The sequence below is a fragment of the Mytilus trossulus genome, chromosome 13, assembly GCF_036588685.1.
Source record: "Mytilus trossulus isolate FHL-02 chromosome 13, PNRI_Mtr1.1.1.hap1, whole genome shotgun sequence".
Taxonomy (NCBI): domain Eukaryota; kingdom Metazoa; phylum Mollusca; class Bivalvia; order Mytilida; family Mytilidae; genus Mytilus; species Mytilus trossulus.
In genome coordinates this window covers 34,543,431-34,558,042 of record NC_086385.1, presented here as the reverse complement: position 1 = coordinate 34,558,042, position 14,612 = coordinate 34,543,431, and the positions used below count along the sequence as shown (strand labels likewise).

The 14,612-nt window shown below is 31.2% G+C and overlaps 1 protein-coding gene across 2 annotated transcripts; it reads right to left on the bottom strand.

The window, feature by feature from the left end:
* Positions 1 to 8,513: 8,513 nt before the first annotated feature.
* LOC134694618 (uncharacterized) lies at positions 8,514 to 12,889 on the bottom strand. 2 transcript variants are annotated; one of them, XR_010102566.1, is made up of 3 exons: positions 12,829 to 12,889; positions 12,326 to 12,508; positions 8,514 to 9,555 (listed from the first exon to the last, which is right to left on the bottom strand). XR_010102566.1 is itself a non-coding variant. In XM_063555652.1 (2 exons), the coding sequence occupies exons 1-2, from the start codon at positions 10,947 to 10,949 to the stop codon at positions 9,043 to 9,045; spliced, it is 594 nt and encodes a 197-aa protein (XP_063411722.1). In that variant the 5' UTR covers positions 10,950 to 10,981; the 3' UTR covers positions 8,514 to 9,042. The 2 variants fall into 2 exon arrangements, 1 of the variants encoding a protein (XP_063411722.1); XM_063555652.1 differs by lacking the exons at positions 12,326 to 12,508; positions 12,829 to 12,889 and adding an exon at positions 10,869 to 10,981.
* Positions 12,890 to 14,612: the final 1,723 nt, after the last annotated feature.

The window sequence follows — 14,612 nt, the reverse complement described above, 5'->3', positions numbered from 1 at the left end:
TGAGTCAAATTATAAATTACTGCTTCTTGTTGGATAGTTTTGAATAGTGAAACCCCGGTAAACCAAAATAAGTTGGATTTTAAGAACTTTGCATTGTTATCATTACAGGAATTTAACATACAATGCAGACATATGTTCCATGTTTCAATAATTTAATTTTGGATGTAACGGGTCTTCTGATTGGGTGACGTTATTTTGTAATCAGCCCATAGACATAATTTAGTCATGTGACCGTGACGTCATCATCGTTTTTTCGTGGTTTTCTACGGTTTAAAATGGAATTAAGAATTAAATTATAAATTAAATTATAAGATATTACTGTAATATAATACTGTATATACGCGCGTTATTCAGTGGGCACCGAATGTTTTATGTTATTTCTCAAGACGGAAAAAATATTACAGTCATTCCTTAAATGGTTATACTGTTATATCTCAAAAAATATCTTTCTGCTCACAGATCAAGTCATATCATTTGTATTTGAATTCACTTTTGAAATGCTAAATGTTTTCTTAAAATAATACGAGTTATATTAAGATCTTAACAAAATACTGTTCATATTATTGTTTAAAGACAATGTTGTCTTTTTTTGAAACATAAGATCGTAGCGGAACCGACAAAGGCATAGTAAATCAAATAATAGAAGCGGTTCAATATGATTATATGGAAAACCACTCTAAAGTACAAAAAAGAAAACAACCCAACTACAAAAAGCTGATAAAAAACACAGATAGGAATAAACAAGGTTGTCAAAAAATAGATTTTAGAATTCATAATGTTATAATATATAGAATTCATTTCAACTTGAAACGGTTTAGGAATGTGGTTTAATTTGCATTCATGTTGTACGTATCATTTAATTGTTTATTTTTAATAGTTACTGATGGTGATAGTCCTGTCAATGAGAAACCAGGTATTGTAAAATAAATGCCAATTATAATCTTGAATTCAAATAGTATCAAGAATCTTAAAAATAATATTCCCCAATATGCATGCAATATCCCTTTTATTGTATAGCAATATAATATTTGAAACTAAAAATTGGTTTAAACTAAGATTTTGTCGTGGATGACGTCATGAATTTTGAAGATTTATTGCACAAGTGCAATATTAGAATTTATTGCACGCTAAGTTTTGTTTACTTTCTGTGGGAAATATTATAGTGCTATGCAATAATACCAGTTATATCAAACTGTTGAAACAATTAATGCTCATGTCACTGTTTAAAGATAATATTATAAGATCAAACACATTGGTGTCTAAACTTGACAAACTCATTCACAAACACATGACAGTCCGTAGATTTTTATGTAATGTGTGGGAGACCTAGTTCAATATACACAGCTACTTTTGCATAGGTACTATTTCTGTACCAAAAAAACTGTAGTACTGGAAATCTACTTTTGATATTCAGTACTATCTTATTACTTCAAAATTATTGTAACATTTAGGTACATGTATCTTACAGTATTTGATTTGTACTTGAAATTTAAGTACTACATATTTTTGGTTGTACAGTTACATTTTCAGCATTTTGAAAGTTTGTCTATTTCAAATCTCTTTAGTTATCATGTTCCACCATGCAATACTGGGATCAATTTTGGTATCATTTTTTTATCAATATTTTAAGTACAAGTTAAGTACTGGGAAATACAAGTACCAGCATTTTACAATAATTCTATAGTAAAGAAATAGTACTTGATATTAAAAGTAAATTTCTAGTACTATATATATTCAGTACAGAAAAAAGTACCCATGCAAAAGTAGCTCTGTATAGACCTATTAATTGATTTAGATTGGATTTGCCTGGTGTATCAATAAAATAAAAAATAAAAAATGGTAACATTGTTTATCAATTGCATAGCATGTCGTAAGCGGTTTGATATTAATATATATGGAAAACCACTCCACTTTACAAATTCGAGACGAGCAAAGATCTAACAAAATATATCACTAATGAAAAAACACAGATAGAACTCTAATAAGATCTGCGGAAGATCGGATATTTATATTAAAAGATAGTTTTAACTTGAAGTGTGTAAAGTGAAACAATTGTATATAGTTGTATTGTGTATTAATGCTGTACATGATGTAAGTAACATATTTTTATAGTTAATTCCATATTGCCTGATGAAGATGCAATTAAGAAACCAATTTGTATTATAAGTAAGGACGATTATAATTCAAACAAGTGTCTATTATTGTCATATTAACTGTTATTTCATTCAAAAAAGAAGAAAAAAATATTTAACATAACTATGCAGATTGAATTTATTATTTTTTTTGTGTTTTGTGTAAATAATAGGAACCTCACTAAGCTTTACATTCTGATTGTTGCAAACACTTCGACTGCGTGTCGTAACTTACAATGACAGTAGTTGCATTTGAACAGGTCTATTTCCAGAAGACAAAATCAAATACTACGCTGATGTCTTTGTTTTGTATACATTGTTCCGTTTATTAAGTTTAAACATTGATTTTTTCACACACAGCAATTGAATTTCTATGACACAAACTATAACAAAGATATGGTTGCAATTATTATTGCGATTGTTAAGCAAAGAACCAAAATTGCAAGATGTAAGATTTAGGACATGCTTTATATAAAAGCTATTACAATTTGGAATGCTTAATTTTATTTAAGCTAATTTCAAATGAATGTTTTAATTTTAGTGAAAACTATCCCGTCACAATTCTTCCATTTATAAAAACATTACAAAACTTTCTGAATTACAGTATATTGAGATATTTTAGAAAAAGAAGGTACTAGTTATATAAAACTCTATTCCCAAGACAAACATTTCTTCAATAACTTGATCATGACAAAAGACTTTGTAAAAAGCAAAATCTACTGAAAAAAACATCAAACCACGTTTAAGATTTAATTCTCTTTCCGTTCATTCGCAATAAGGTAATATAAGCTACAGTCCGTTAGATTAAAAGTCAAAGCATGTGGTTTGATTAACAAATATGGAATGCCAGTATGAAATACAAAAAAGAGACCAATAAAAAGCATCGGACTAAACGAACTCCTACTGTTTAGCCATATACCGGATTTATGTCAAAGCAATTGATTATAATTTTTAATATGTATATAGTGTATTTATTATAATATTTAATATATAAATATATCATCTGTTATATTTCATTATTAATTTTATAGAGAATGTTGATCCCAAACCTGTGAATGAGAAACCAGGTTAGTGTTACAGTTATATCTTAAATAGTTTTGAATTAAAATAGTTTGCCTAAATAGCGTATCAAAAATTGCAGTTTCACTGTTACATCATAAAGAAAATCATATAACGTGTCCAAATTGTAATTTTTCTTTTTTTTTTAATAATGGGAACTTCAGTACTAGACTTGACATTCTTATTGTTGCAAAAGAGGGACGAAATATACCAAAGGGACAGTCAAACTCATAAATCTAAAACAAACTGACAACGCCATGGCTTAAAATGAAAAAGACAAATAGACAAACAATAGTATACCTGGCACAACATAGAAAACTAAAGAATAAACAACATGAATCCCACCAAATACTCGGGGGGATCTCGGGTGCTCCGAAAAGGTAAGCAGATCCTGCTACACATGTGACACCCGTCGTGTTGCTTATGTGATAACAAATCCGGTAAATAGTTGCAAATGCTGCAACTGGGCTTCGTTACTGTGATGATTTTTGAATCGGTCCATTGCCAGAAGAAGAAATCAAACATATGTCTCTTTGATTTATATATCTTTTTTTCAGATTATCATTTTTTCACAACGTGATCCTTACAAAAATGCGACAAGAGATATCCAACTGAAAGAGTTAATTCGATAATAAAATGACAATGCATGCACAATGACCAAAAACAAAACCGGAAAAAAAACACCATTAACAATTGGTATACAAAACACAACATAAAAACATAGAACTAAGCAGCATGAAAACCCGGGGTTATCCCAGGTGTTGCTCATAAAATTGATAGATGCAGAATGACTTTGAATGTGACATCAACCCTTATTTTGAAATAACGGTGATGTAAGCAATAGCAAGACTTTATTATTTTATTTAGTTTACATATTAATATTTCTAGAAAAACATAATAAATTTGTTTTGAAAATGTTAAAAATATCTATTGTTGCATTTTATTGCAATTGTTGAAGAAACCAATATGTGCACAATTTCACATTTAGGAAATGCTGCATGAAAATATTTTTAAATTGCAAATGCGAGTTTTGATTTAGGAGAAACCTTTCAATAAAACGATCTCCGTATTTCTATTTAAGCCTTTTTCAACTGATGTTTATAGTTCGTTCTTATGTTTTACTGTTACACCACTGTGCCAGGTTAGGGGAGGGTTGGGATTCCGCTAACATGTTTAACCCCGCCTCATTATGTATGTATGTGCCTGTCCCAAGTCAGGAGCCTGTAATTAAGTGTTTGTCGTTTGTTGATGTGTTACATATTCGTTTTTCGTTTATTTTTTTAACATAAATTAGGCCGTTAGTTTTCTCGTTTGAATTGTTTTATATTTGTCATTTCGGGATTTTTTATAGCCGACTATGTGCTTTGGTCTTTCCTCATTGTTTAAGCAGTACGTTGACCAATGGTTGTAAATATCTGTGTCATTTGGTCTCTTGTTAATGGTTGTCTAATTGGCAATCAGCTTTATCATATTTATACAAAATTATCTATAATTTTTTTCAGCGGTACTAGTGATGGCAGCCGTAGAGAATACAAAAGATTTAGAATCATTTAAGTGTGACGTTGAAAAAGCAGTGTCGAAAAATAAAATACTTGATGTAGTAATTGAAAACAACACCACTGAGGAATTTCTAGGCAAAACTGAAAAACAAATACAGACAGCAAAACTAATATTCATTCTGGTATCCGATGTGTTTGTGAAACGTTGCTGGCCTGATGTCTCCAAGTTGAAAAATCTGACTTCCGCATTAGTTGATAAAAATCCATTGGTAGTTCCTGTGAAAATTGTAGGTAATGTCAGATTTCCTATGGGATTAAAATCAGCCCATTGTCTTGCTTTTCACAGACGTGACGGCTATTACAAGGAAGCACTAGGAAAGGTTTTGAAAGAGATCATGGAATAGCTAATATTACTTTCTGTATTTGCAAATTTTGTATTCTGATTGATTGCATGTAGTGCATGTATGCGTCAATACTGTCTGTTTTTAATCATTTTATATTCTGATTGATTGCGTGACGTGTTCATCTATTTCTTCTGTATTTGTAAATTGTGTATTATGAATAATTGCCTGACGTGTGCGTCAATACCTTCTGTATTTGTGATTATATATTCTGATTATTTGCATGAAGTTGATTGATGCGTCAATATTGGCTTTATTTGTAAATGTTGTTCACTGATGGATTGTATAAAGTATGCGTCAATACCGCCTGCATTTGTAAATTGTGTATTCTGATTGATTGACTTTGTTACATGTATGTGTCAATACCTTCTATTTTTTGTAAATTGTGTTTTCTAAATGATTGCCTGACGTATACGTCAATACCTTCTGTATTTGTAAATTGTGTTTTCTGATTGATTGACTGGAACATGTATGTGTCATTACCTTCTGTATTTGTAAATTGTGTATTCTGATTGATTCACTGTGGAACATGTATGCGTCAATACCTTCTGTATTTGTAAATTATGTATGCTGATTGATTGATTGATTGTGGAACATGTATGCGTCAATACCTTCTGTATTTGTAAATTGTGTATTCTTATTGGTTGACTGTGGTACATGTATGCGTCAATACCTTCTGTAATTGTAATTTGCGTATTCTGATTAATTGACTGTAGTATGCCTTAGTTCTTGTATTTTAATTGATGTCTCTATAGGGTGAATTTGTAGAAGTTTCTTTTACTTTAACTCAATTGTATTTTCCCACTAAAAATATTATTTCAATGCACAATGGCAACTGATGAGTGTTTATGAAATCATTATTAAGGGAAGAAAGCTATTCCTTACTTTCAAGTGTTTGGTACGCAGTATTTCTTTCAGTGAACAAAAACAACTTTAAATTATTTGAATGACAATCATTTTTTCAACCGATGTAAATCTGTAGTTAGAATTCATTTAAACATATTAACTGGCATTAACTATTATAATGAGAAAGAGCTAATTTCCTCAAGAACTCTTTGATGCCCGTTTTAGAAAGGTCCTTCTTGGTAAATTGTATTAATTCAAAATCTGAATGGAAAAGACGTTTTTAACCAATAATCTATTGAAAAAAATGTATCTTGTCTTTCAGAAATCGTCTTAAAAACCAGTTCAATTAAACTGCACGTGCATGGTATCATTCAATGTGTTTTAAATTACAAACATTTTGTGAAAAAAATATCGTTATCTTCAATGTGAATATATGGGAATAAATATGTTAAACGTCTAAAAAAATGAATAGTATCCACTATCCCTGTTCCAGAAGGTATCAACAAACTGCATATATATGTTGCCCATGTGAAAAAGCACAATACATAGGGAATATAGCAAAACTTTTTGTGTGAAAATGTCTCGGTTAAATTTGTGAATTAATCCTGAGGTTTTGCAAAGGGTCTCACACATGTACCATGTAGAACACATAGTTACTGCGAATTGAAAATGGGAGACGGCATACCATTGACAGAAGGGAAAACATGTTTAATACATGTACGAATAAAGATATCGGGGACGAATATCATTATATTTTTGTTTGCCCAGCATTACATGATGAAAGAAGAAGATATATTCACAATGAACTACGGTGACCTATAGGTGTTAATGTCTGTGTCATTTTGGTCTTTTGTGAATAGTTGTCTCATTGGCAATCATACCACATCTTCTTTTTTTTATAATACCGAGACATAACATTATCAAATTTAACACAAATGTTTAAATCAATAATAACAAAGACACTCAGAAACCTCTGCAATTGTATACGATGTATTAATAATAAACTCACTCCTTCTATACAACCATTATTTATCATATTTATACACAAAAGATATTTCTTTTTACAGTTTCAACGTTTCCATTTGACTGTTAGTGTATTCTTTTATATGTTATTTCATCCGATTTTTTTTATGTATATTATTGTCCAACTTCTCTGTACCCTTTGTACTTGCATGGTTTTATGAGAATAAACTATCTAGTTCAGTAGTTGTCGTTTGTTTATGTGTTACATATTTGTTTCTCGTTCATTTTATTTTTACATAAATAAGGCCGTTTGTTTTCTCGTTTGAATAGTTTTACTTTGTCATTTCGGGGCCTTTTGTAGCTGACTATGCGGTATGGGCTTTGCTCATTGTTGAACGCCGTACGGTGACCTATAGTTGTTAATATCTGTGTCATGTTAGTCTCTTGTGGAGAATTGTCTCATTGGCAATCGTACACATCTTCTTTTTTTTCATATATCAAACATCTAACTAGAAAGAGGAATTACTGGAAATAACAAGCACATTAATTTAGAAAATATAATAACATGGCACTGCATTGTTTTTATGATACATCGTTAGAAAGGTGGTTTTGTTTTATTATAAAAAATATTTATCAACTTGTAGGAAGTTCATTTCTTTTGTTTGTATAATTTTTATCAGGTATCACGTATCAGGTATCATGTGACATTAATCCGTTGAAGCAAATTAGCTTAGTTCATTTTCTACTATTTTTTTCAAAAGTGCTTGCATGTGAGCATACACTTGAAGTCCTCGAAGCTTAAACATGCAAGTAAGTGTGTGTATCTGTATTAATTGCGCCCTAATGTCCAATTAGCCCCGCTAGGCGTCAAACATTATCGGACTACAGTGGCGGATCAAGTCATTTCAAAAAGAGGGGGGTCCCAACCCAGAGTAAAAAGGGGGGTTCCAACAATATGCTCCCATTCAAATGCACTGATCGTCCCAAGAAAGGGGGATTCCAACCTCCGGCCCCCCCCCCTTTGGATCCGGCACTGGACTACACATGTAATAAGGATGAATAGGACCAAACACAGTAAAATCTAAAAAGACGTCAAAAATCAAGAAAATGAACAAATAACCATCGTTTTCAAGTTCTGTTGTAAACCCGACAGATTATCATCTGATAAGAACCTTAGGGTACAGGGACATGTGCTGATGTTTATAAAAGTTGCAACATTAGAGTTTATATTGCTTTGTATTCTCAATCTGCAGCTATTGCAATTGGTATTGTAAAAATAAGTAGATAAAATGGAAATGGGGAATGTGTCAAGGAGACAACAACCCGACTAAAGAGCGGACAACAGCCAAAGGCCACCAATGGGTCTTCCATGTAGCGAGAAACTCCCGCACCCGTAGTCGTGCTCTAGTTGGTTCCTTAACAAAAGGGTATACTAGTTCAGTGATAATGGACGTCACACTCAACTCCGAAATATACACAAGATGTATGATTGACAATGAGAAAACTCGTCATGAGAGACCAAATGACGTTGGCCTTCAACAATGAGCAAAACCCATTCCTCTTAATAACCCACAAAAATGCCCACAAACATAAAACAATACAAACGAGCAAACTAATTAAAGTAGCATACGTTTATTTCATTCATTGGTCAGACCTACATTACTTCTCTGAAATTGTTGCTCGAAATACTGACTTTTGAATTCCACTTGAAAAACAAAACTACCAACTATTTGGAAAATTGAACCCAACAAGTTTAAACTTGTACGAAGCCTAAGTTCCTTTTTAACTGTCATAGGAATCGAGTAAAAATAGACTATTGCTTTACTGACTTTTTTGTTGTATATATGATTTATATAATTTGTATGTTTTTGTTACAAGCTAATTAGCTGTATTATATTTACTTTGAGACAGTAAAGATTAGTATTAAATCGCGATGCTCATTCAGTAAACACGTTTATTAAAACTATTATATAAATACGATCAGATTTCACCAACTTTCTTTGCAAACAGCATGTTTTCTCAAGATAGAAATTCTAAGATATGAAGGATATAATATTTATTTCAGTAGCAATTTACAACAAATTTAAAATACCCATGAATTCTAGGTGGAGAGAAGTTTTGGTTTTAATTTTATATCTTTAGTTAGTCATTATTACGGATGTTATTTAACACTATTGCTAGACTGCCTTTCCTTGTGACTTCAACAGGTTTTTGAAACTCATCATCGTCAGATGTTAAGGTTGTCTCGTTTTTCGGGTCTGGTTTATGATAAATTCCATCCGTATCAGTCCATTTCTTTCTATTCTTTACATTTTGCACATGGCAGGATTTATCAATTATTAATCCACGTTTCACTTGTAGCGGATGCTGTTTGCAAATGGTCTTTTGGTCATCTAGTCCGAATTTTATAGTCACATAGCAGACGCCTGTTGATGAATCAGGGAAAAATTCCATAGAAGTATATCTATTCACTAGTGTGTATCCATATTTATCAGGTGAACTCCATTGAGTCTCTTTATTAACATGCACTCCAAGTCCACCAAAAGCGTCGAATTTTCTGTTTGCACCTTTCTGATATTCGATGTCACAACCAACTTTCACGTACAAGTTGTGAGAACTGGCATTAGATATGAAAACAGAATTCCCCATTATGTTCTGCAAAAAAAAATGATAGTTATTTTCTGTATGTTACAAAAATTACAAATATGTAAAAAAAATAAAGTTGTATTTTTAAAACAGCTTTTTACATAAATAAGCCGTTAGTTTTCTCGTTTGAATTGTTTAACATTGTCATATCGGGGACTTTTATAGCTGACTATGCGGTATGGGCTTTGCTCATTGTTGAAAGCCGTACGGTGAACTATAGTTGTTAATTTTTGTGTCTTTTGGTCTTTTGTGAAGATTTGTCCGATTGGCAATCATACCATATCGTCTTTTTTATATGTCTTTTCTATCGAACAATCGAGATGTCTGTAGTTCACAAATTGAAAGGCAAATTCTCCTTATTGAAGTACTCTAATAACTATTAATAATTTACCATATATATATGTATTCTTTAAATACTGGATATTGTTCAGATAGCAGGCCAAGACATGAATGCACCGTCTCCGTATCAAGGTTACAAACAGCAAGAAATTATATATAGTAAAAAGTAATACATGCGTGGGTAAACAGACAATATAAAATAATTAAACGTTTCGGAAAACAACTCAAAATAAGATGCAATTTTTGAAACACAGACAAAAAGAAAAGTTGGACTTATTTGGATGTGTTTTGATTACTAGAAATTCTGAAAGTATTGCGATGTTTTTATTATTGCGTAAAATGGACAAGATTACAGTCGTAATAATTTAAACTCGCATTTTGATTAAAAAAAAATACGAATTAAACAGGATTTTCCCAATATCGCAAAACTCACAATCGCATTTAAGGCTAAAATGACAAAATCGCAATAATTTCTAAATTTACAATAATCAATGCTGTTCAATTGAAAGTATGACGATGGTGGATCGTTTGTATGCGTCCAGTGACAACAACTACACTCAGATCCTGACAAGATAATATAATATGAATATTTTCTTTTTACTAAACTGACATTTAAAGCCATACTTTTAAGGTTTTAGTTAACAAGCGACGATAACTTTCAGCACGGGAAGATATGCCACCATATCTCATCACAGTTCTTGTATTTTGTGAAAAATGAGTTGACCAGTCTTAGTTTGCTCCTAAATTTACAGCAGATTTCATTGACTTTGTAGCTCAAAGTAATATCTTTGGTTAGCTTGCTTGCTAACTGAACCGTGAAGTTATTCAGTATAATGTAAGGTATACTCTCCTCCTTTCAAAATAGCCTAATCCTGCGGACAGATAGATTGGTTATCTGTCGGACTAGCAAGCAAGCTAACCAAAAATATTACCTTGAACTACCGTGACACTCGATGCAATCGGCTGTAATGGCGCATACTTACTGGACTAGTGTCAATAAAGGAGCAAATGTCAATTGGCAAGTCTTCAAATGGTTTTATCCGACCTGGGATTATCCGCGACATCACATGCTCAAAATTAAAAATAATAAAATGGGTGACAAGACCATTAAATACCCTTTAATAAGTTTAGTGAAAATCGTTGGTTGTGATACTCGTTATTCTTCAATAAATAATTTCGATATGTTATAACTAATTTTCTACCATTGATCAGCCATTCTGAAGTAATTATTCAAACATTTATAACTCTTCAAATGGTTGGTTTGTGAACATAAGATTTCGCAATTCAATTCAAATTCGTTACTTCACCTTTTTTTAAACATTATTTACAGTGTTTATAAACTATTTATAGCAATAAATATTACATAATTGTTACCCATAATCGTATTAAGGAGATCGTATCCTTCCTATTACACTAATAAAGATTTGTTCAAATATTGCGCAATATAGAATAATATGATAGATGGCAAAACATTTTAAATTAAAATTAAAGACCAAGTGTTAACGGTTGTAAGCTACTCTTAACAATCTTTTCTGAAGTAATAACTGTTTTTAATCCAAATTTTGTGTTTAAGTTTATAGTACATAGTACATGTATGCCTGAGATATCACAAGTCTTTAGTCCTTAATAGCTGTGACAACGAGCATCGGACTACCAACACAAAGGTTCCTGGTTCGAATCCCGTTTGGGATGAAAACTTCAGGAACTCAATTTTCGGCTCTCCCTTGACACCATTTGCGAGTATGGTCTTGAGGAAACGATATAGTCCGTCGGACGGGGACGATAAATGGCTGACCCGTGTTAAGAGAGAGCCATATCTCTCGCACGTTAAAGACACCCTTGTAGATTTCGAAAAAGAGTAGGCTAATGCCGCTACAAGGCAGCACTCACACCCGCAAAGTGGAAAGGGATTAATATAAGTTGTAAAAACTTGTTTCCCAATCCACTATAAATAAATATGTTTAAACTAACGAGCATTGTCCATGTGACTTTAGAAACTGAATCGTTTTGATCTTATACATATCAAACTCCCTATATAATAATAATACAATTCGTGAAGCACACATTTAACAATAATTGTTTGAATCTATAAAAATGAGTGAATTCAGAAACTAAAATGCAGAAAAAAAATCACATTATACATACTGTACGTAACTTAATTTTCGCGACTTTCAAATATTATACTTAAAAAAAATAACGAGAATTCAAATCATCGTGAAAGAATGCGAAACTTGGATTTTCCCTTGTATAAAAAATACCATTAAAATAGAGACCGCCAAAAAAATAATTCGCCGTTAAGTTGGATATAGCAAATTAAAGTATCATGCACATCAAATTACGATGGTTTACAGACAGTTTACTATCGAAATCCAAGAACCCATTACCGACAGACACATTTAATCATTTCATTGGATAATTATTGTCAATTTTTGTGACTTACCTTGTTATATATCCTACTCTTTTTTGATTTCAATTTCTAAAAACATTTCAAACGGGATTTTTGGTCAAACAGCTTATATGATTATCCGATACATTTCAATTAAATGAAAGGTGTCATAGCGTGACCGGACATGACAAATTATTATATGTGTTTCTAATGGAGATAAACAAGCCATCACTGATCCTGAAAAAATGTTAAACAATTCAAATTCGTTACCCACATACTTATATATTTCTTTGACTGCACACATAATTTTAATAACTGTCTGAAATGCCTAGTTTAATACACATTTTCTGTATTAGATGTTTAGTTTGCTGTAAACTGTATGAAGCTGTATCTATAGGTGAAAATGTCAAAACAAGACATTAAAAAGATAAAATATAAGACAATGCTTAATCTATTTTGAGACACTAATTGAAAAAAATAAATTTAATAGAAACAAATTGGTATGATAAAAAAGTAATAAAAATGTGTAATTCAAGTTTAATAATGAACCGACTTACATGTTCTTAATTACCAGTCCAAAAGGCGTAATGAAACGAATAACATTTGATTAAATTCAATTCAATCAAAATTATTGCAATTCAATAAGATTCGATTTAATTTAATTTCTATTCATACCTTCTTTATACTACTGTCGTAAACATGTTATTATTGTAAAATTCGATTCCGCATAATAAAAATAAAATCGTTTTAGACATTGACACTCCAAAGTTTATAACGAAAGAAGTATTATGATTTGTCAATAAAATACTTTCATTGCTGAACCCGCAACCCCTTGTACTAGAGTCACACACACATTACTATAAGATAACCATGTACTACATGTATATATAAAAGTTTGAAAAGGTATTGTGTTCCCTATGTTACTGCATTACAATAAATTAACAACTTGCACACGCCCATGTTGATAGTATTAAAATTCTCAGAGATAAAAGACTATTGTTCCAATTGAGATGTTTAAGAGGACGAATTTCATTTGTTTTATTAATGTAAAATTAATACACAGTAAAGAAAAGAACTTTGTATTGAAAATAAATCTAACAAGTTATATACCCTATAGATAAATTAGAGAACAATAGCAGGATACCAACAAATTAGTCCCTCTCTCTCTCTACAATATTTACTCTATTTTTACATAGATCAAAGAGTAAAAAGTAAAAAGAATACGTTTTTTTTTAATATGGGACAATTTCCATAATTATGTTTAAAACTTTTTTTTCAATTGTGAGATAAATACCAAACGTGATTTATAAATAACTTACACAACTGTTTCAAAAAGGAAGTTAATAAGGACATACGGTCAAATGATCACTTTCAATTTATCGTTTTTAATCTCCGTTTTATTTACTCTATTTTTACATAGACCAAAGAGTAAAAAGTAAAAAGAATACGTTTTTTTTTAATATGGGACAATTTACATAATTATGTTTTAAACTTTTTTTTCAATTGTGAGATAAATATCAAACGTGATTTACAAGACAACTCACACCCCTTTCTTATCAAAAACCAAAAAAAAAAAAAAAGATCTAGATGAAAGAAGGAAAAAAAACTTTTTTAACATGTTTAATACACAGAAGCAAGGTTCTGTCTGATTTCGTATGTGATTTATTTGTATGTACATGTATTACTAAACAACTTTTTAATTTCAGTTTGTTATTTTAAATGCATATAGTAAAATCTTGAAATATAATCTTTATCAAAAATTCTCGCGCTGTTTCAAAAAGGAAGTTAATAAGGACATACGGTCAAATTATCACTTTCAATTAATCGTTTTTAATCTCAGTTTTATTGACATAAAAGTAACCAATACTTTATTTAATACTCAAAGGCCTTATAGATACGACTTATTTAATAATAAATAAAATATGATTATATTTTTGGTTCAATCATTACATGCATTAATGGAAGTGAAATTGTGAAATGATAATTCAGTTTTAGCAGCCAGTTTGGTTTAATATTTTCAAGTCGTCAAAATAAGAGGGGTGGGGGTTGGGGTGGTTGGACCGGTACCTTAATCGGGACTCCGGGATCGGGTGTTTTTAAGCTCTGGATTTCGGGATTGACCCTTTCGGGATCAGGATAATCTTTTTTTTTTGGATTTCGGGACGTCGGGATTTCGAGTTTTTAAGCCCGGGATCTCGGGATCAGGACCCCTCCTATCCCTCCTCAAATAAGCTAAAAAACTTTCGTGATTAATTTTAAATAATTCGATCTCATTATTAAATCCGTTTTCATGTGACACAGGAATTTAAATTATCTCAGAATTTTTTTTTTACCATATACC